This window comes from Chionomys nivalis, chromosome 26 (genome assembly GCF_950005125.1).
Source record: "Chionomys nivalis chromosome 26, mChiNiv1.1, whole genome shotgun sequence".
NCBI classification, from domain to species: Eukaryota; Metazoa; Chordata; class Mammalia; order Rodentia; family Cricetidae; genus Chionomys; species Chionomys nivalis.
The window spans coordinates 4,106,248-4,128,460 of NC_080111.1; the positions used below are offsets into that span (position 1 = coordinate 4,106,248).

The following is a 22,213-nucleotide window of genomic DNA, read 5'->3' on the forward strand; positions in this document are numbered from 1 at the left end:
CTAGAAATCGTGTAAGCTCAAATACAGCGATCATCCGAGGCTGAACAAAACGCTGACCATTGGGCATGGAGTCATCTTGCTGTCCCAGAATTCAGGGCTGAGGCCAGAGGATGGCATGAGACCATGAGCTCAGGACCAGACTGGGAAACAGGGAAAGCCCTCCTCAGAAACAATAGTCTAGTTAAAAATTTACCGCTTATTTCTAGCTACCACCTATGCCTGTGAACCAGCCTCCAGCCAAGATGGTTGGAGATGTCTGTCTGTTTATGCTGTCTCTTTTCTCTCCCCTCCCACAGCATCTTTACCCAGCAGTGGGAGCTGGAAGCGGATGCAATACCAAATCTTCTGGGTTTCTGTACCCAAAAAGAGTCTCGGCAAACTTATGCTGGTTGGAAGAAGCAAGAGAAGAATAAGTGGACTGAAACCATGCTATTCCTTTATGTAGAAACTTTATAGTTGATTGGTCAGCTGGGAAAAGAATGGACCGCAGGATCTTAGGGGTGATAAAGGATAAGATGAAGCAGTCCATTGACGGTTTGACTAAGGCAAACAGTCCTCTGAATGAGTACAAGTTTCATCACATCCGTAGAAGTCTTTGATGATGGATTGGGGGTGTACATATTGCACTGATGACATTAGGTTTGGGTATAGTTCATTAAGAACGCATGGGCTTTGTACATTTTGATAAGCGTATTAATTGGAAGTATACTTAAGGGAAAATTAAACTGATATGCTTTATGTCAGATATATAAAATGATAGCCCCTCATTTGACTATAGGGTCTCTGCGGTCACCGCTTTCTGCAATACTGCTGCACTGACTGTGGAACGGGGTAAAGAAGACAATATATTAGACCTAGGTTGCATTCCTTCATCTGCCACTTAACCGCTCTGGGTTCCCCGATCACCCCCGCGTTCTGTCAGGTCAGCCAGCACAGCTGCTCACGGCACAGACTGAATGCTGGCACTTCTTCCAGCATTCAGTTTGCTGGGTGAATGAAATAAGGCATCACACGCTGGCAGAATGATCAAACTATGTATGCGGAAAAAAAAATCTTATTTTAACATAAACGTCGTGGGAGCACAACCAACCGTGTCTATTCATTCGCACAGCATATTGATTGTCTTCTTGCCCTGGTCGCCGTGTTTGTAAAACCGGGGGAAATGGTTCTGCGTTCCTCTGGCTACAGGTTCATTCTAGGACAGGCTTGGAGCTGGTAGACCCTGTCAATTCCAGGAAGTCTTGCCGGGGATAATGCCGCAAAAACAATGAGCAGGATGTTTACGGGCCCCACCGGGCGGCGAAGATGCCTTTGATTTCAGCCGTGTTGGAGAGATGGGTTTTTAATCAGTGCTTTGAAGCTAAAATTAAACTCGTTCTCATTATTTCAGCATATCCTAGGTTGTATAAGTTCCAGGTTCTAGTCTCATACTAACGAGGAACAAGCACAAAATAGCTCACACTTCTAATGTAGCTATCAATAATGTATTGCCTATGAATTTAAAATGGCGTGTTTTGAACTGTTAATTTCTACACTTGTTATTTATTTAATCTACCAAAGACTCTTAATCATAACGTCTTGTCCCGTATGTATTGACTATGGACAGGCATTTTATGTATCTATTTATCTATTGTCTCCACAGCTTTTGGAAAGAACCGCCACTGGTTTTGAAGAATCGGATTGCGCTGCTCCCAAGAGTCCACTCCACTTAGCGGTAAGCGAACTGCCGTGGGCAGCGTTTCCTGTTTGTCTCACAAAGAACAAGCCCCAAACCTTAGCCTGCTCTTGAGACGCCTCCCAGAAAGGCCGTGATCAGTGCTAAAGAGAATAGCAGAGGCTTGAAAGCATGGGCTACCGAGAGGGACGGCTTCACCTAGGCCTGGCTTCCCCACAGTCACCTGCCTTATCCTCAGTGTCCTCGTCTGTAGAATGGGGACAAAAAAAAGAAAAAAAGATGAAGCTTGCGTAAAGTCAGCACCACCAAAGGTGTAATAAATGATCACTGTTAACTTTAATCATTTTTTTTTTTACAAAGGAAACATTTCAGCTGAAGAATTCTGATTATGGAGAGTAATATGCAAATGTTGTTAGACCTATGAATAATCAAATATCACATTTTCAAATGTCACGATTAAAACCTGTGTGGGTTTTAAACAAAACTATGGGAGAATAGAAGGAGCAGGTTTAGAACAGCAGCCAGGCCATTCCTCCTGATTTGCTGTTGGGCCTCAGAGGAGGTTCCTGGCTCGGTTTGCACGCTGGGGAGATGTGGGAGGGGCAGAGATCTCAGGAGCAGAGCTTCCTCCCACCTCCCGGCATCAAAGGGGAGAGCATTGAACCCCCAAACTCTCCCCGGAGGTCCTACCATTCTTGTAATTCTGCCCCCGATGGCATCTGGTTCACCCTTAGCGATTGGCAGCTGTTTGAAAGAGCCCCACTGCCTGGCAGTCACACCAGCCACAGCCAGCTCGCCTGGCTGCAGTGCTGCTTGCTGACTGGTGGTCACTCAGCTGTGGTCTGGTCATGGAGGCCGAGCTGGTACTTAGATGTACCTTTGTTTGTAAATACAACGGGACAGGATTCTAGGAGAACGGACAGGGGCCAGGTCTGCCTTTAACTGGTATCCGATGCACAGATACTCCTTCAGTGTTATTCTGGTGAGTGTTTAGAGAGAACGTTTTGTTAATTGATACAGGTGGGCATTCCTGCAAGGTGAGAGGAGTCAAGGCCACCACACGAGGACTGGGAGTGTCCGGGGCCAGTCACCCTGTGAGAAGCCCGCCCTCCACTGCCTGCATCTCCACATACATGGCCAGCACACTCAGAGCCTCTGATACACCCACTAACACATTCACCGCACACAGAAACCTTTACACGCACGCACATACATTTTGAATGCTGTGTGATGAGCCCTCCCTCTCGGTTCCCAGAGGTAGACTGAGATGGAGAAAATGGGCGGGGGGGGGCGTTCACGCGCCCAAAGCCCCAGAGCGGAGCATGCGCAGATGCTCTAGCGAGGCCCTGTGGATTTGTAGAGCAGAGTTCTCCTGCCCCGTGACCGTGGTGCTGACCCGATTGCTGCTGAGAAGAGAGTTCCAGGTTCCCAAAAGTTCTTTCGTCTCGTTTTGTCCCCCAAAGTATATGCTTTGGGCTTCTGGTGTGCAAGACGCGTTTGCTGAGCTCGCTGGGTCTCCACTCCGATAGGAAAGGCGGGGGCCAGAGAAGGTTGTCACTTTGCTGTCTGACAGAAGGTTCTGGGCTCCAGTGTAAAATCCTGGCATCGGAGAATGCTTGGCATGTCCCCAGGACAGCAGCGTGGTCACCGAGGAGGTGACAGAGTGGCAAGAGAGTGGGGAGAACAAGGAGTAGGGGACAGTCGCTGTGACATCTCGCGGGGCCACCTGCTCTGTGGTGACAGATCCAACTAGCAGAAACCGCTTGATCGGGTTTGAGGAGATAAGGGAGACGTCTGTGTCCGAGATCACAGACTTAGCAAAGGACAGAAAACCAAAGCCAGGAATGGCGGTGGTGACGTCAACCAGAATGATTCCAAGGGGCCTGTTCTAGAATTATTTCATTTTTCCCTCTCCAAGCTGACACCTTAAAAATATTTACTTCAAGACACCTATGAATATATTCCTCACCCTCTCCAGAGTTTGCTGGAGCAATTACCTTGATAAAAGGCAAGGCACGTTGTTCTAGGTGAAGGCATTCTAGCAGGGGAACAGAACCAGATGCCCCTAAATCTTGACCCCTAGAGAGACACAACCAGCTCTGAGATACTATTTCCTGCCTGCATGATTCGAATCCCCAGGGTTATCAGCCCAGAGAATCCCCTACTCCTTTCTTTCGCTTGGAAAATTTAAATTAAGAAATGAGGCCATACAAACGGGAGACCCCAGCTGTTGAGATTCCGGGGCGGACTTGAGGTGTTCCTGAAATGGGCGGGGCTCCCAAATCCCCTCTTCTCGTTTACCCACAGTTTCTGTCCTTAAATGAGTCATAATCAAGGCATTTAAATTACCTAATGAGATGTTTCTTAAAATAGTTTAAATTAATAATTTAGATAATTTTAAAGTCTGGTACTCCCAGTAACAGCTTAGAGTAAAATTCATCCCTAACCTAGAAACTCTTTGCAATGGTTTACCTGGTGGCAAAGGGAAAAATCGATTGTCCCCAATTTGGCTGGGGGGGGGGGAATCTCCAGTGAGACCACACCCACACATCAACCACACTCCTGGACAGGACAGGCCCCTTGCTCAGTGGTATATGGCCAGCACAAAATGAACACCAAGAGGTTTTACTGTTACTGTGGGCTTTTTGTTTCGACATTTTCTTTTGTCTTATTGATTTTTATTTTTATCTTTTGTTTTGTTTGTTTTGTTTTTGAGAAAGAACAAAAACTGAAGTTGTGTGGGCAGGGAGGTGGGAAGGACCTAGGAGGAGTTAGGGGAGGGGCGGAAAAACATCCTCAAAATATAGTGGCTTTTGAGTCATCTGATGGTTTTCATGTGCCTGGTACCCAGATCCATCCAGGCTGGGACTGGAGAGCTGTAATTAGCAGGATTCCATCATTTTCACATGCCTGGTATTCAGAACCATCTAGGCTGGAACTGGAGAGCTGTAATTAGCAAGATTCCATCATTGTGTCTTAGCCTGAGCCACTTTAACTTGAAAACAATGAATGGATTTTTGTTTTCTTTTCATTGTGAGGATTAAAAGAGAAGATGCAGGGGCTGACCTAAGTACCTCTAGGAGTGCCGACCGCCTCCTGCCTGTGTGAATCTCCGTTCCCTGCGCGTCTCCTCTTTACTAAACCCAAGTGTGCTGACCATTGTCCTCTGTATAGTTCCATGCATTGTAGGGTTTTCTCGGCTAAATTAAGGGAACAGAAATTGAAATGGTTACTGTTCTCATCATAAAGAAGAAGGGGCTAGATTTGAAAGTGTCATCTGGAACCTGCTGCTGTCTGCTGGGCCTGTTCCCCCCAGCATCATTCAGTAAGCTGAATTCAGAATTACCATTTACCGTTAAAGTGGGAGGCCATGGTCTGGAGAGTCAGTTCTCAAATGCGCCCCAGATCCACGAGGAGAATCCGAAAGTCCGATTCACAGCCTGGCGTGGATGTTCCGGTTACTACAAACAGAGTTCAATGATCCTCAGCTGGCTTAGAAACCACCTACGGCCTAGTTAGTAATGGCTGAAGTTGGGGCAGGATTTGTGGAAGGCATTTTACTATTTTCTCTTCTTTGTTGATGTTGGAAACTCCCCAGGATAAGAGGCCAAGGACCATGCGTCTTAACTCTCAGATTGAATTGCCATATTCTCTTTTCAAAGCACTCCTGGGTCAGCTTGCCTTACCTGAAACCAGTTTTTTCCACCCAAGCCGCATACCCTTAGCATAACGAGGTCACTCTGCCCCTCTGGGTGCTCTTTGGTAAGATGGAGATAGCAAGAGCATCTAAATCCCAGATTGGCCACCGTGACGTGAGGTGACGTGCCCCACAGAAGCAGCCAGCAAGTGGTTACTTCAGAATTTAGGTTACAAGACAGACTTCCTGCCTGCTCGGTTACAGCTCTCGACGCAGCTTGTTTTCCTGTCTCTAGAGAGGCTACTATATTGTAAAGGTCCAGGAGTCTGGGACTTTGTCCCCAGAGTGTACCTTCATGTCCCATGGCGATAGTCAAGATATTTTACATCTACATGGATATTTCTATAGAAGGAATTTAGGTTTTTATTCAATATCTGTTATTCAGCCCGATTCCATCACAGGCAAACACAAAAGTATTTAGCCTTCAAGTCAATCAAATGGAATTCCCAAGGGAAAACTACATGCCTATTAGACTCCAGATGCCCAGTAACTTGGCATCTACCTCAGGACTTCTTGTGGAAAAGGATGTTGACAGTAAATATGGTGGCCTATGCCTACATATGTGTTGCTGACAGTCCCCGCACAGAAGAGGCTGGAGCAGAAGGATTCAGGTTTTGAAGGAAGCCTAAGCTAGGTAACAAGATCCTGTCTCAAAGAGGGGGGCATTTACAGATCATAGATAAGATGTGGAAGCAGTTGGCATGGTGCCCAGCGCGTAGGAAGTCCTCAGTGAGTTGTTGTTATTATCAAAAGCAAATCAACAAATGCAGGGTTAGTATTTGGTGACAATAAGCGCTTCAAAGACGAGGAAGTGGGCTGAAGAGTGGAAGGGTCTTTTCTATGTGCGCTGGGAGGCTTACTTCCCTGGTAAGGTATTTGCGTAGATGTACCACAACGGTCAGGACAGGTGCCGAGGCCAGAGGAGGAAACTCCTGCACTTAACTGTAGAGGGCAGTGTGGGCACCCCAGAGCCATGCTAGGTATATTGCCTGCAGCTCAGTTTCTAAAAAGCCCTTTTTGGATACTGTCCAAAACAAACGTCACAGCGACCTACCCGTGCGCAAGAGTGCAAGGTTGCTTTTCCCCACACTGTTAATGGCATCGGGTAGGACATCTTCAGTCCTGTCCAGGTGGTCATGAGATTTTTGTATGCTTTTGGCATTTTTCCTTCCTTCCTTCTTCTTCTTCTTCTTCTTCTTCTTCTTCTTCTTCTTCTTCTTCTTCTTCTTCTTCTTCTTCTTCTTCTTCTTCTTCTTCTTCTTCTTCTTCCTCCTCCTCCTCCTCCTCCTCCTCCTCCTCCTCCTCCTCCTCCCCTCCTCCTCCTCCTCCTCCTCCTCCTCCTCCTCCTCCTCTTCTTCTTCTTCTTTCTTCTTCTTCGTGAGTTGCTTTTTCAGGTCCTTTGAACACTTTTCCTGGTTTTCAAAAGTTCCTTTAATAGTAAGGAAATCAATCCTTTGTGTGAGGTCTTTTGCAAATGCGTGGTGCCCTGAGGAACAGCACAGTGGGAAAAAAATGCCCGTGACAAAAAAAGATGCTCTTTGATGTCTGAGGACATGGGGACAGCCCTTTCCTATTTCATTCTTGTCTTTCTCACTCACCCCAGATAGCCCACCCCCTCCTCTCTTTTACTTGTAAGATTCCTCCCTTCTATATTGGGAAGGCGGGGAGTAGTATTCTTCCCTTTAAAGACCAAATTAAGAGTCTCAGGCTTACTCTCTTGTTTTGAATAGTATGCAGTCGAGGACCTCATAATGGGTCTGAACTTGGCCCCGACCCGTGCCCTATATTCCCCTAATTGTCTCTGCGGCTTCATTATGATCAACGGAAGAAATAAAGAGGCAGGAAGGCTTTCCTGCGTCTCAGATCTATGCAGAACTGGCGCAGTCTCTCTCTCTTCATCTTTGCGGCAGTCCCAGGAGGCAGCTTTTATTGCTCTCAGTTTATAGATTCGGAAACAAAGCTCTAAGCACAATTAAGGAACGCACCTACACTCTCGTGGTTAGTAGCCGGTCACGTGGTAGGCTGTGAAGGAAGGTTTGCCTGCCTGGAGCGAGTCACAGAGCCCTTAAGGTTTCCAGTAATTTCCCCCCCAGCTTTATTAACAGAGAAGATCCTGAAAATGGTCTCATTGTCCATCGCTCTGTGTAGGGTCCTCCTGGTAGAGGACCGTCTAAGTCGCGCAGCCATTTTTCATTATTAGATCACTGTAACGGTAGGTCTGACAAGCACGCATTGATGGATGTGGTGTCTTTGAGCAAATTAGCTGGCAAAAGAGGGAAAAGAAGGTATTTATAGGCAACTAGAGGCTTTTGAATTAGTGTTTTGGTCTAACTGCAGATTCATCCCAAGTACTGCTCCGATACAGCCTCCTTCCCTCCTTCCGTCCCTCCCTCCCTCCCTTTCTCCCTCCCTCTTTCCCTCGCTCCCTCCTTCCCTCCCTCCCTCTCTCTCTTTCTTTCTTCTCTCACATATTATATCCTGACTGCATCCTCCCTCCCTCCCCTCCTCCCCTTCCTCTCCCTCCCTCTCTCTCTTTCTTTCTTCTCTCACATATTATATCCTGACTGCATCCTCCCTCCTCCCCTTCCTCTCCCCTCCCTCTCTCTCTTTCTTTCTTCTCTCTCACATATTATATCCTGACTGCATCCTCCCCTCCTTCCCTTCCTCTCTCGCCCCTCTCTCTCCTTTCTTTCTTCTCTCACATATTATATCCTGACTGCATCCCCCTCCTCCCCTTCCTCTCCCTCCCTCTCTCTCTTTCTTTCTTCTCTCACATATTATATCCTGACTGCATCCCCCCTCCCTCCCTCCCTCCCCTCCCTCTCCCGCCCCTCTCTCTCTTTCTTTCTTCTCTCACACATTATATCCTGACTGCACCCCCCCTCCCTCCTCCCCTCCCTCTCTCTCTTTCTTTCTTCTCTCACATATTATATCCTGACTGCACCCCCCCTCCCTCCTCCCGGTGTCCCCCACCTCCACTCTGCCCCAGATCCACTCCCCTCACCCACTTTCTTTCAGAAAAAGGGCAGGCCTCAACCAAACATGGCATCTCAAGTTGCAGCAGGACTAGGCACCCGACTCAGGAGTCATCGGCTCCATAAGCTCAGCCGTGAAGGGTGGATGCCAGGGGATTTGCAGCTATGAGGGTTGCTATGTGTGCCTTTCTTCTCTGCAGGCCTACAATGGGCACCACCAAGCCTTGGAGGCTCCTTCTCCCAGTCACTAGTGGACCTGGACATCAGGGACGAGAAAGGCCGGACGGCTTTGTACCTAGCTGCTTTCAAGGGCCACACGGAATGCGTGGAAGCACTCGTTAACCAGGGCGCGTCCATCTTTGTGAAAGACAGAGTCACCCAAAGAACTCCGCTTCACGCCTCAGGTAGGTCCCCACGAAGGTCCAAGTTACTCCCGAGTTTTGTAATTCATGTGTAGGTATAAGTAAGAGGGTAAACCAGCTGAGGCAACTCAGCAGATAAAGGTGCTTGCCACCAGGCCTGTTTGACCTGAGTTCCTGCAGGTTCCTGTCATCCAAATGCATAGGGCACATGCCACCCCAATAAATAAATTAATAATTTTTAAAAAAGATTTTAAAGGACTGTGGCTGGGGCTGTAGTACAGAGGAAAGTGGCTGCCTAGCATGTACCAGGCTCAGCAGGTGTGTGCCTAGGCCCTAGGCTCCTCCCCCCACCCTCACCCCCAACCTCCGCAAAGGACAGCAACACCTTCTTCCATCCTAACTTTTAACATCTCAGTTTTATTTCTACGCCATGCATACCCGAATGCTTCCAAAATGCTTTTGATCTGCTTTCTCCTTAGATGTGATGGGTGCTTTCTGGCCTCTCCAGAGAAAGAGCCTCAGAGCCTTAGACTTGTGAACGGGGAGTGGAGGGGGAACGGGAAGGGGCGAGTTACACTGTGATCTCTAGAGTCAGTTAGAACCCGAGCAAGCCACATCAGAATCATAAAGCAGCTAGAAGCGAGGCTTTAACGACACCCAGGACTGCTGTGCCAGGGGAATCACAGAGAGAGAGCTAATTAGCACACTGTTCTACCTATCCGCCCATGCGGTGTTCTTTCCCCGTTGGCTTTTGATACACCCGAGAGCAAAACAGAAACAAGCACCTGTGCGCGTCAGTCAGCTAGAGACGTGACTTTCCTGGGATGTTTCTGCCGTCCGCAGGAAGGGACACTTCCAGACGTGCACAGATGTGCACAGATGTGAAAGCCGTGTAGGAGAATCTCTGGCCCAGCTAGCACAAGAGCACCTTTTGGCTCAGCCAATGCCGTGGTGTTAGCCTTTGAAGGGCAGTGGTCGGCATCTTTTTTTTCTTTTAAATACAAATGAAAAAGGATGTATTTTTATTTACTTCCAGGAAAAACTGCCCCACTTAGTCAAGCCCTGATCCTGTCGGGGGTAGTTTCAAAATAACATGAAAAGATATTTAACGAATCTGTCTTTCTAAGAAGGAAGAGACTTAATAATTCCAGAGAGAACAGAGATGCCCTGGTGTTGTAGGGCTCATCAGAAAAAATTCCTCCCCATGTGTTGCTGAGCTAGCCTCGCGTATTTATGTGAGAACTGAGAGCTAATGTTCACGAGTTAGATGAAAAAACCGGGGTTGTATCGTATTCCAGCCTGCACTGCTGGGCGCCACAATGCATGATTAAAATGGGAAGGTGTTACTATCTTGAAGCGGGCTTTAGACTGGGACCAGTCCCTAGCAAATACTCAGAATAACAAGCTTGTATTCACTGTTCTTATCTGACTTGGAAGAGCCCAGAAGATGAGATGGTCTTGGTGGGGAAGTGAAGGAGTTAGGACATGTGTGGATGGTTCTCATTACTAGAAAGTTTTCTAGGAACGCTAGACAAGCCGGTATATTTTTGTCAGAGCTGGCGAGAGAGCTCAGGAGGCAAAGGTTTTTACCACCAACCTGATGGCCTGAATTTGGTCAATGGGGCCCACATGGCAGAAGAGAGGGCCAACTCCTACAAGTTATCCTTGGTTCTCTGCATGTACACTTTGGCAAACACACATCAAAATAAATACAGACGTAAGTCTCTTGCTATGCTTTAACACCCAAGCCATTGAACGACCCCAATACTGAGACAGAGAATGCCTACCTGTGGACTGATTATCTGGAAACAGATATCTCCGGGAAATGTCAGTGATGGCTGCTATAGCCAATTATAAATTTTTGTTTCTCGCCACTATTTTTGCTTCTTAGGCTCCCTTAGTTTGCTCTTTTTAAAGATTTGTTGCCTGGCATAGCCAAGTTTCCGCCTTGTTACCAGGTAATTCCTAACAATTGCCTGTGGCTGGTTTGGTTGTGGAAGATGGCCCCATAAAACAGGTAAATGATGAAGGACCAGCCTGACCCGTTTGACACCGTGATGGAGGTGTGGTCCAAGGGTGCCCCCTAGTGGTCAGGAAGACCCACGCTGGCTTTCCCTTGACGCCATTCATTAAAAAGACAGGCTGTCATCTCACCACCTTCCACAAAATGTCTGCTGTGCAGGAGCTTCAGCCTGAGATTTGAGGAGCCACTTAGCCAGAATTTTTTTTCCAGTTCACGTGAGAGGCCAGTTCCTTTGTCTCAGACCCTCGGAGCCTGTGAGGAGGGGCAGCCAGAATGAGGGGTTGGCACAGATAAACACAATGCCAGTTGTGGCTGTCATTCACATCTGGGAGAGGCTGGACCAGTCTGACGGAGGGATGGAGATGCCAGGGCACAGCTAAAGACACTTATGTCCTTTTGCTAGAAGACAACTTGGAGAGACTGTGGTGTGTGGGAACCCAAGGAGAACAGGTTTGTCACCCTAAGGGGGACTGAATTTTTCTGGGGGCTGTGAGGTAAGGACAGGCTACTGTGGTGGAAAAGCAGACACTGAAAATGATTGTGTCACGTGATACAGCAGGTGAGCAATGGGAGCCGAGATAGTCTTTTCTTATGTCTGGTCAAAAACGAAATATCCTTGGAGTGATTCTGAGCATTAAAAACTATCAAATGGATACAGAAAGAAAAGCCAAGATCTGAAGTTCCCACCCCTGAACCCGTTGCCAAGGGGATTTAGCTGTCCAGCTGACGCCAATCTTTTCCTTTTAAGGCACTGGCATTAGGCTCCGTGCAGATTTCAACGAGGTAACAGGCCCTTGTATCATTTTAAGAACAGCAGCAGCAGCAGCCATAAAATGTTGCCTGGAATTCTAACTCGTAATATTTCCTACACACACACACACACACACACACACACACCACGGACAGATGCTGAGAACACACTAATTCTAGGGTTTATTGTCCCGCAAGATTTGCTTCCCAGCATCCCTCACACTCATTTAGGGACCGCCTTCTTCTAAAGGGGCATCTTTAGTTATGCCCATGGGCGCTTCCTGTTGCCCTTTCCCCAGCTGTGAGGTGAGCATGGCGCTGGGGTTACACTCCATCTCCTGCGCACTCCTGGGTAGCTGGGGCGGGTAAGGGCCAGCAGCCTTAACTAGGGGGCCTCTGAGTCCTCCCTCAGCGTCAGTAGGGAGAGGAGGGAAGAGAAAGGCAGACAGTAGCTGCTGTCACCTGCTATAGCATGGCTAAGACACAACATCAGCGAGGAGGGAACGCATGGGCTGTGCTTACTATCCTGCCTTGGAGTTTCAGCATCAGCCACCGCTAATCAATGGGAACTGTTGCTTGGTATCGCACTTAGAATTTACTGATCTGGAAGAGTGGGGACCATTCTGTTCTCCATCCACTGCCCTCTTTCTCTCTCTTCTCTATTCCTCCAGCTCTCTGCTCTTTTTTTTTTTTTTTTAAAAAAGGGCTGGAGATGGGCTTGACACAGGATGGGTGTCTGAACGTGGAGAGCTTCTCAGTGGGACTGGCGTTGGGGGTTGGGAGGAGACTTATCAGGCCCATACAAGGAGATATGAAAGGACAGCAAATTTAAGGAAAGCTCCCTTAACTCTGGAAACAGAAAGGGAAGGTACAGAGTTTGCAGGCAGGAAGAAAGGGCCGACCCTGAGCCAGGCCCCCTGGGCTGTCGTGGACTGGAAACCAGGGCTGCCTGCTAAGAGGGGAGGGAAGTCATTGATTGGACGTCCACATCAGCTTGGCTTTGGAGAAACAGCTACAGCGTTGGTTCGTTAAAAAAACGTCCGTCATTTTCTCTTCCAGTTGTTAACGGGCACACGCTGTGCTTGAGACTACTGCTGGAAATAGCAGACAACCCCGAAGCGGTTGATGTGAGAGACGCCAAGGGACAGTAAGTGCTTCCGTGTTGGCCTTCTGCTGCTGTGTTGGTCCCCAGGGCCGGTTGGTTGGTTGGTTGGTTGGTTGGTTGGTTGGTTGGTTGGTTGAGCAGCGAAGAAGGCTGAGTTAGGATAGGAGTACAGCTCTGTGAAGCTCATAGGTAAGGAGTCTGGAACAGTGAGACGCGGCCACCAGAGCAAGCATTTAAGTGAGCAGCCGGTGTGGGCATATCTTAACGACAGCAGACACCTCTTTATCCCAGCTGTATCTATTGCCTGGCTTTTAATACTTTCTAGTTTTTCCACCTTTGACTTATAAATTTTTGATTAATAATGGCAAAAAGACAGACCTCGAGGGGTTGTTTCTGTTGTGAAAAACAAAATCCCTCGGCTTGTATCCTCGCCTGCGTCTGCTTTTCTCTCTGTTGGCCTGTTCCTCACCCAGGCTCTCCTTACGAATAAGAAGGGCAGACAGAAAGACTCGAGTTGCTACCCCCAGGTGAATGAGTTTGAGTGCCAGTCAGAGCAGGGCCCCATCTTTCTTCTACACTAGCCGGACTTATCTTCAAAGCCAGGAAGCTCTGTCGGTGGAGGTAAACCCGGAGCAGACAGAGGTCAGCATGGGTTGCTGTGAAAGCAGAGTTGCTGGGACAGGATCAAGGTCTCTTCTGCGTGCACACGTGCCCCAGCCAGCTGACACCTAGCGATTGCCACACAGTTTCGAAAATGGTAGAATTAATGCGATGACTTGAGATGAGACCGTCCCCTGCCTTGCCCTGGGCCTATGGGTTATGCCGCCATCCCATGAGTCCCTTGGAACAGAAATTGATCTCTTGTTCTACACGGCATAGAACAGCAAATTAGATACACAGGAAATATTGGGCCATTAATAAGAACAGAGAGAAAAGTCTTCTCTCACTGGAAGTGGTTTTAATCTCCTTTCTCTCTCCACAGAACGCCCCTGATGCTCGCAGTAGCGTACGGACACATCGATGCTGTCTCCTTGCTGCTGGAGAAGGAAGCAAATGTTGATGCTGTGGACATAGTGGGGTGCACAGCTCTGCATAGAGGGGTACGTGCTTCTCTCAGCTTCAGTCAGGGGCCTTTTCAGTGAACTTGCTTGGTTTTATCCGGCGTGAGATTTTAGGGGGAAAGATTTGTTTCACAAAACAATCCATTAGCTCTGCAGTCAAAATGAAATTGCAGAATTTTATACAATTATAGAATAATGAAAACTACGGTCAGGTCCTGCTTTAAGACTTTGTGTTAGTCTGGGATAATAGACACAGGAACACCTACCATTGGAGGGATCGGCTTGCCTTTCTGACTGCAAAATGCATATCACAGAAAATTACAAAACATTTTTTAAGTGCAGAAAAAGAAAAACACAATCACCAGTAATCATATACCTGTAGTAATATTTGATCCATATACATACACACATATATACTTGCACATACACACACACATATACATGCATATACATATATACATACACACATATATACATGCACACACATACATATATACACATGCATGTACATATATACATATACATACACACAAATACACACATGCACTCATATACACATACATACATAGACTCATTTACACATACACATAATTATATACATGCACACATATATTCACATGTATGTACATACAGATACACACACATGCACATATATACATATACACACATGTACTCATACACACATTTACACATACACACACAAATACTCACACAAATACACATACACTCACATCATATGGTCTTTTTTCTTTTAGTATATATAAAGGGCCATTTTCCATACTGTTAAATATTTTTCTGGCTGGCCATTTCTAGTGCCCCATTGTGTGTAGGCGCCAGAATGCATTCTGTGATTTCCTGGCTTTGAGCAGTCACGTGATTTCTGTGGCTCCTTGTGACAAATGAGGGCACTGTATGTGTCCTGTGACCAATCCTTTGCACACATCTGCAGAGCTGGTTTTGTGTGGGACAAAAATAAGTTAAATGTACAAAGGTAAAAATCACAAAATTGCTCTGTGGGTGTGGTATGGACACCCTGAGAAAGGGCAGGAAGAATTTTTCATGGGTGTTGCTATAGTCGTGGCTCTTATTTCTGGGCACTTCTTTTGGGCCGTGCGGCAGATCCGGGTACTCTACATACATGTGCCCGTCAGTGACAGACTATACATGATAGCGATCTCACACGGTTATAAAGGAGCTGTACATACACGGTCCTTTCCTGTAGAGCTCTCTCGGTGCCTTTGCCGTTCGGATACAGAAACACTTGCCAGTGTTGTGACCCCACAATGTCCAGCAGGAAGATGCACTGGGCATGTTAGCTTAGGATGGACAGGCTCTGTAGCCTGAGTGGGCAACAGGCTGTGTTCTCTAGTCCCATGGACAGACACTGGGATATTTCCGGAATACATCCCTGTCCGCACTGTATCATGGCAATTGTGTCATCTCCTTAGTTACCGAGCAACCTGTGAGGTCATTGTCCTCTGCCCACTCATGGGTGAACAGCGAGAGCCAGAGAGGGGTAGACAGGAGTTGACAGCTAGGATGTAACCACACCTTGATTCTGAGGCTGCTGTTTTCTACGTAGCACGATACCTTCTGTGGTTATGTTTCTCGTGGGCTTTTCTAGCAGGGATCTGACTAGGGTTGTTCTTCCTCCTACCTCCTCAGCAGTGACCCCTGCTCCCTTTAGACCAGAAATGTGGTGAGCGCTTCCGCTCCCAACGCTGTCATCCCCAGCCAACCACGGTTTGTTTTGTATTTTCATTGCCACATGACAGATTATGACAGGACACGAGGAATGTGTGCAACTGCTGCTGGAACAGGAAGCCTGCGTCCTCTGCAGAGACGCCAGAGGCAGGACGCCCCTGCACTATGCGGCTGCTCGGGGCCATGCCACGTGGCTGAGTGAGCTGCTCCAGATTGCCCTGTCGGAAGAGGACTGTTGCCTCAAAGACAACCAGGGCTACACTCCGCTGCACTGGGCTTGCTACAATGGTGAGTGGCGTGCCATCCAGGCGATTCCACTAGACTCTTTATTCAACCAGCTCCCTCTTGGTGAGCATTCAGATTAATTTGGGGGTTTCTTTTCTGTCATAAACACTGTGGCAGTATGCGTATTCATATTACAGCATTAAAAACCTCATTAAATATCCAGAAGTGAAATTTTTAAAAAGCATGTTTTTTAATGGCAAGGAGTCATACTGCACAAAAGCCTGCTCTAATGTGCATCACAGTACTTTTTCCACAACTTTGCCAGCCCAGAGTGACTCAACCCTCTCTTTATTTTTGCCAACATCAAGGGTAAAAACACATGTCTTTGTGTTTCCCAGCCTCTTGCCGTATTAACGGCCTGTTGTTTCCTCTCAGAAAGTGGCCTTTTCCATCCAAGCTTCTTTCTCTTGCCGAAGAGCCTATGAGTTCTCCTGTGTCTGGAAGAGCCGGGCACCTTATCCGTGGCAGTGTTCTGCCTCGTTCCTTCTTAGGAGCGCCTTCTTCCATGCTTATGTTTGGGGCTTTCATCCGTTTTTCATAGGATCTCTGTAGCCAGCCTTGCTTAAGAAGATCTCCTATATACCCCCTAAGATAACAGATATTGTTTACAAATATTTCTTACTCTACATCTGTGGGTTTGTATTTCCGTTTCAGTTCCGTTAGGATTTTAGTGTGACTATTAAGTCTGGAACAAGTTCCTGGGCTCCAGTTACGTTGACGTAAGAATGCCCGTGTCTTCACTAGTCTTCATCGGTTCTGCCGTAATAACTTATTTTTGCCCCTCTTCTACCATTGGTAGACCGAATTTTTTTTTTTTTTTTTTTTTTACCTAAAATAACGTTTTAACCTACAACCTATGAGTGCCCGCTGGCCAGCAAGAACCAACAACAGAAAAGGAAGAGCCCAGGGGAGTCCTGGATGTGAGGGAAGACACATACTTGCTGCAGCCCACATCGTCTCCCTGGGGCTGGGTCCGTCTTTCTACACTTGAACCTCTGCCGGTGCAGGCAGAGGAGAGCAGACTGCTCCCCAGCAATCAATCCCCGATTCTGGAATTCTCAAGCACCTCCCTCCAGGTCTGAGGTCCAAGCTCCCAGAGTTCCTTTGGCTGGGCACTGTGAAATTTTGAAAGTGGTCTGCCACGCTCCGGTTTTAGCTGCTCAAACTCAGTCTCCCACTGAGGAGCAGAATGTGCAATAAAACCAGCGGTGTCAGCTAGCTTTAGGTCCACTCGACACAAGATAGAGTCATTTGGGAGGAGAAAACTTCAACTGAGAAAACACCCCCACCCAACTGGCCTGCGGACAAGGCTGTGGTAGATTGTTCTTGATTCATAAGTACTGCGGGAGGACCCAAGCTATAAACAGTGGCATCCCGGGGCTGGTGGTCCCAGACACTATAAGAAAGCAGGCTGAGCAAGCCATGAAGCCAGTAAACAGCACCCTTCCATGGGTGCTCCTACCATCCCTCCCTGACTGCCCTGGATGGTGAGCTTTAACAAGCTGTAAGGGGAAATACAGCCTTTCCTTCCCAGGTTGCTTTTGGTTCCAGTGCTTTATCGTAGCTCGAGAGACCCTAGTTAAGACAATGGCAGAGAAGGCTTTAAAAGTCTCCTGCATTGCTGTTCACCACGATGCCTCCCCTTTGCTCACCGGGGGCCTCCTGTGGCCAGATGTCAGCAAAAACACTGCCATGGGATTTTATGTTCAGGGTCTTTTTGTTGTTGTTGTTTTCTATGAGATGCATGCCCCCTTCCCTGGGGTACCTACCTGTAAGCTAACCTATTGGTATGGATGAAAGGAAAATGTCCCGATTATAAACATGGGGAAACTGAGGCAACGCTGAGTCAGGCATCTCTCGAGAGCCGGGGGTGCCACCGAATCTGTTCCGCTGGCCAACGACGTGACGTTTTCTCTCTCTCCACCAGGCCATATGGTCCTCACTGTTTGATTTGCTCATTGTGTCTCAGAACACCTGTGAGCGCGATTAATAACATTTCAGCGTTTTGTTCGTTTTCTTCCACAGAGAACGGGCATTCCGCCAATTCAGGAAAATTCATATGCTAGAACCGAATGAACCCTTAATGGGGAGTTAAAAAGTTAAAGAACGCCAGACGGTGCTGAACAGCGCTTCTGTCTGGGGGCTCTCTAAATTTGTGTGTTCTCTGCAGGCAATGAAAACTGCATAGAGGTACTTCTGGAGCAGAAACGTTTCCGGAAATTTGTTGGTAATCCCTTCACCCCACTGCACTGTGCGATGTAAGTAGAAAGGGTGGAAATGTCGCGGTGACCTCCGTTCCTTTAACTGCGTGTAGGAAATGTGCCCTTTATGAATGGAAAAAGCATTTAGATTGCAGATAAGACTGAAATAGTCTATTCTGCTGCTAGCGACTGATAGGTTTGCTACCATTGCCTGGGCTCTCATGGTAACGGTTTCCCAGAAGCTAAAGTTCCAAGGGAGCTCATGGTGGTGGGCCGAGAGGGATGGTCCACAAATGTGAAGAAGTCTTCAGCGGTATCCCCCATTGCCTGGCAAACTCTGAAAAATAAGTCAAGGTCAATACCAATTTTATGTATCTGTAGCTGGGAAGACGTTTTCTTCCAGGAAGACTTTTTATAAAATTCCTCATCTTTATCCTCATCTTCCTTCTCCTTCCACCTCCTCTTCTTTCTCCTCACTCCTCCTCCTCCTTTTTAAATCTAATTGGTATTGCAAGTTCATAGAGAGAAATGTTTTTCATAGAAGGCAGTGACCTTACGTCAGGGTCCCATGAGTCAGAGCGGGGTGCACGACTTCAACATGCCATCTTTACGTTACCTGTGGACTTCCCATGAAGCAGGGTCATCTGACTAGAAAGACACTAGAGGCATGAAATCACATCAGTAAAGAAAGGGTAGATGAGAAAGAATCTGGTGATTTGGGGGGCTGGAGAGATGGATCAGTGCCTCAGAATACTTCCAGCACCCACATGGTGGCTAACCACCATCCGTGCCAGTTTCGTGGGGCCCAGTGCCCTCTTTGGGCATCCTCAGGTTCTAGGTACACCTGAGTGCACATATGTACGTGAGGAAAAACACTGATCTGCATAAAGTAAAAATGGACAAATCTTTTAAAACATTGATTTATTTATTTTATGTACATTGGTGTTTTGCCTGGATGTATGTCTGTGTGGGGGTGTTGTGTCCCCTGGAACTAGAGTTATGGACAGTTGTGAGCTGCCATGTGATTGCTGGGAATTGAACCCCACTCCTCTGGAAGAGCAGTCAATGCTCTTAAGTGCTGAGCCATCTCTTCAGTTCCAGATGGACAAATCTTAAAGATATCAATGAGGGTGAATTCACGTGTGAAGGACCTATATCTTTTCTACTTTGCTGTCTCGACATCACATATGTGGGGCCTTGTACAAGCGGTGTTCCAGGGGACCTCACAAACACTGAGGTCCTTCATGGAAGCAAGAAGGAGGTTTCAGTGCACACTGCCATAGCATGCTACAGATATCAGCATCTGATGTCTAAAAATACATCCAATTGTTAAATATACAGTGCATATAAAGATGCGGTGTGGAGGGATATATGTTAATGAGTTCTTACACTAAAATCCGTTTTCATTCCAGAATAAATGGCCATGAGAACTGTGCGTCACTGTTGCTGGGGGCCATCGATTCCAGCATCGTCAGCTGCAGGGATGACAAAGGCAGGTGGGTGAGGCTGCGGTGTCGCGCTTCTGGTCTGGAGACTTGGTCCTTGTTTTCTGTTGTAGAATAGGGAGCCACTTGCTTCTATTTCTAGATACCCTTATTTTGGGTAGTGCTAAGAACCAAATCCAGGGCCTTAGACGAGTTCAGACTGAGCTCCAGCCCATAGTATTTAGAGAGAGTCTCGCAGTGTAGCTCAGGATGACCTTGAACTAGCTATCCAGCCCAGTCTAGCCTCAGACTCATGATCTTCCAGACTCTACCCTGCTGAGTGCTAGAATCACAGACATGAATGACGCTTGGCCAAAAGAAAAAAATAATTAACTGAGAAAGTAATGCGTGGTATGTTTTTCTATCCTAGAGATTTTTCCATACCAAACTATAGAGATTCATTTTCCCTTTTGAAAGCTGCATGTTGTCTCATTGAGTGAATGCATAGCATGTTGCTTGGCCTGACCTCTTTAGAAGACTATTCACATGGCTTTCAATATTCTGCTATTCCTAAGAAGCAGCTCAGGGAATCTGTTTGCATGGCTAAGTATAGATGGGAAATGGAGTCCTGGGGGTGGAGTTACTTCATTAAGGCTAATGCTTTTTCCATTTCGATGAGTAATGTCACGTTGTCCTCCCCAGTAACCTCACCGTCTGCATTGGGTTATGTAGGCTTTTAAGGCTTTTAAGTTAACCAACCAATTGCCTACAAATTAGCCCCTAATGTTAAAAGTTTCTGCCATAGATGAGTGGGAACTCACTAGAACTCAGGATTAGAAGTTGGAACGGTACTGATTTCCTTATGAGTCATTGCAGGAGCCTCCCCCTCCCGCCCCCCCAAATCGAACGACAACGTTCATAAAGCTGATACTTCCATGGCTGCCTTGATGGTTGTAAGAAAAGATTGGGCATCATTTCTGTCAACCCAGAAGCTTTACATCTTTAGAAAATACCCTTGCATGTCTCTTGATGGTTCTTGAAATAACCAGCAAGGCAGCAAATCAACGTGTGTTTGAAACCTGCAGGACAACCCTCCACGCAGCAGCCTTTGGTGACCACGCAGAGTGCTTGCAGCTCCTCCTGAGACACGACGCTCAAGTGAACGCGGTCGATCATTCAGGGAAAACAGCATTAATGATGGCTGCTGAGAACGGGCAGGCAGGCGCAGTGGGTATGTACTTAGGCTGCAGGCTTTGCACTGGGGCCAGTCTGAAATGCGGCAGAGTCAGATAAAGACGCCAGCGCTATTCTAGCATGGCCACTAGGAAGGGGCCACCTCTGAGCTCAGGCATGTTCTCCCCTTTGTAACTGTGTCGTTGGAAGACGATAGCAAAGTAAGCGGATCCTTGGGTGAAATCTCTCAACCTTCAGAAACAAAACTTTTAAACAGAGCCATCTTGTCTGGAAAGACTGACACCGGACTTGGATTTAGCCCAAAGGCTGAGGGGCGGTGGAATGGTGGAGCTCTGAGGGCGGTTGGAACTCTGCCCACCCAGCTCCCGTTTGAATGGAGCAGATATGGCAACCAACTGTTCCTTCTTTACAAACATTGAGTCTGCGTGTGGGCTCTACCGACGCGAGTGCTGTTTTGTAGCCGCGCTGAAACGTGTGCCTGGCATCCAGTCTCACTTACTCTCTCGTGGTTCTGTCTGTAGATATTTTGGTGAACGGCGCCCAGGCTGACCTGAGTGGCAAGGACAAGGACTTGAATACTCCGTTACACCTGGCGATCAGCAAGGTATGTAATAATGGGCTTCAAATGCTGCTGCTTCCTGCTGTGACCATAGTAGCGAGACCATAGGGTCTGTCCTCCTGGGCTCTTAGGAAGTGTGGGTTTTAACTGAATGACAGTTTGCCAGGATGCTGTCAACGATGCGGGAACATGAAGCGGGAGAAGGAAGGGGCAGAAATCTGGGTTGGTGGATATGCCCCACTCACCAGTGGAACGATGAAGATGGGTTTCCTGCATTTGCCACTTGTGGTCCGGCCACATTCCACCTGTCTCGAGTCTGCCATTGTACCTGTCTCCCTGACTGTAGCACCGCATTTGGGTGCCACACTACAGGGTAAGACATTAGTGATGTGTCTTATAAACGCTAAGAAGTTTCTGTTGCGTTGGGTTTGAAGACACTGTGAGAACACAGCCCCAAATCACAGTGCTTTAAAGCAATATCCGTGTACACAGCCGTTGTTTTCTCAGGCATATATCAATGCAAAGTATATAGTAGATTTTTTTTCTTTAATAAAAGATGCATACAAATGCCTGTTTGTGTAATTCTTACAAAATGTATTATGTTATAATGCCAGTTGACACCGGTGGTACCAGAAGTCTCAGCCATTCCTCTCGTTGGTTGGTTATATGTTTGTATCTGTGCCCTGGAAAGAATACAGAAACAGCAGAAATGCTCCAATCTGGACATGTATGTCAAAGCACAGGGTGCTAGTGATGGGAACTCCTGGGCTTTACGGACATCCTTATACAAAGGAATCGCTTGAGAATGTCCTTAAAACACAGATGCTGGCTAGGTATGGGGGTGCATGCCTCTCACTTCAGCACTCTGGACTACATAGTAAGGACCTGTCTCCAAAACCAAAGAGTGTATGCTCTTGATCAGGTCTAAATTGGCCTAAGATTTTTTTTTTCCATTATAGATGGAATTTTATATCTCTGTGTCCCAGGGAGAGTCAACATTTCTAACTCTTAGATGATACTGATGATGGTGGCCCTATGCCCTTAATTAACAGACTTAGTAACACATAATTCTAGATCTAATAATTGATAATTTAACTATCAAGCCTCTATTGTCATAATATCCAAAGATATCTATAGTTACGGTGGAGGGAAAAATAAAAACCACATTCCAGAAACAGGGCCTCTTCGGAGTACCAAA

The 22,213-nt window shown here is 47.2% G+C and overlaps 1 protein-coding gene across 1 annotated transcript in view; it reads left to right on the forward strand.

Annotated features, from left to right (window-relative positions):
* Ankrd44 (ankyrin repeat domain 44) overlaps positions 1 to 22,213 on the forward strand; it is a 205,342-nt gene that overhangs the window by 174,297 nt on the left and 8,832 nt on the right. Inside the window, 10 exon segments of the mRNA XM_057758516.1 lie at positions 1,643 to 1,714; positions 8,548 to 8,580; positions 8,583 to 8,751; positions 12,542 to 12,629; positions 13,570 to 13,687; positions 15,424 to 15,640; positions 17,808 to 17,895; positions 19,251 to 19,334; positions 20,348 to 20,493; positions 20,978 to 21,060. Of these exon segments, the coding sequence (XP_057614499.1) occupies positions 1,643 to 1,714; positions 8,548 to 8,580; positions 8,583 to 8,751; positions 12,542 to 12,629; positions 13,570 to 13,687; positions 15,424 to 15,640; positions 17,808 to 17,895; positions 19,251 to 19,334; positions 20,348 to 20,493; positions 20,978 to 21,060 (1,098 nt within the window).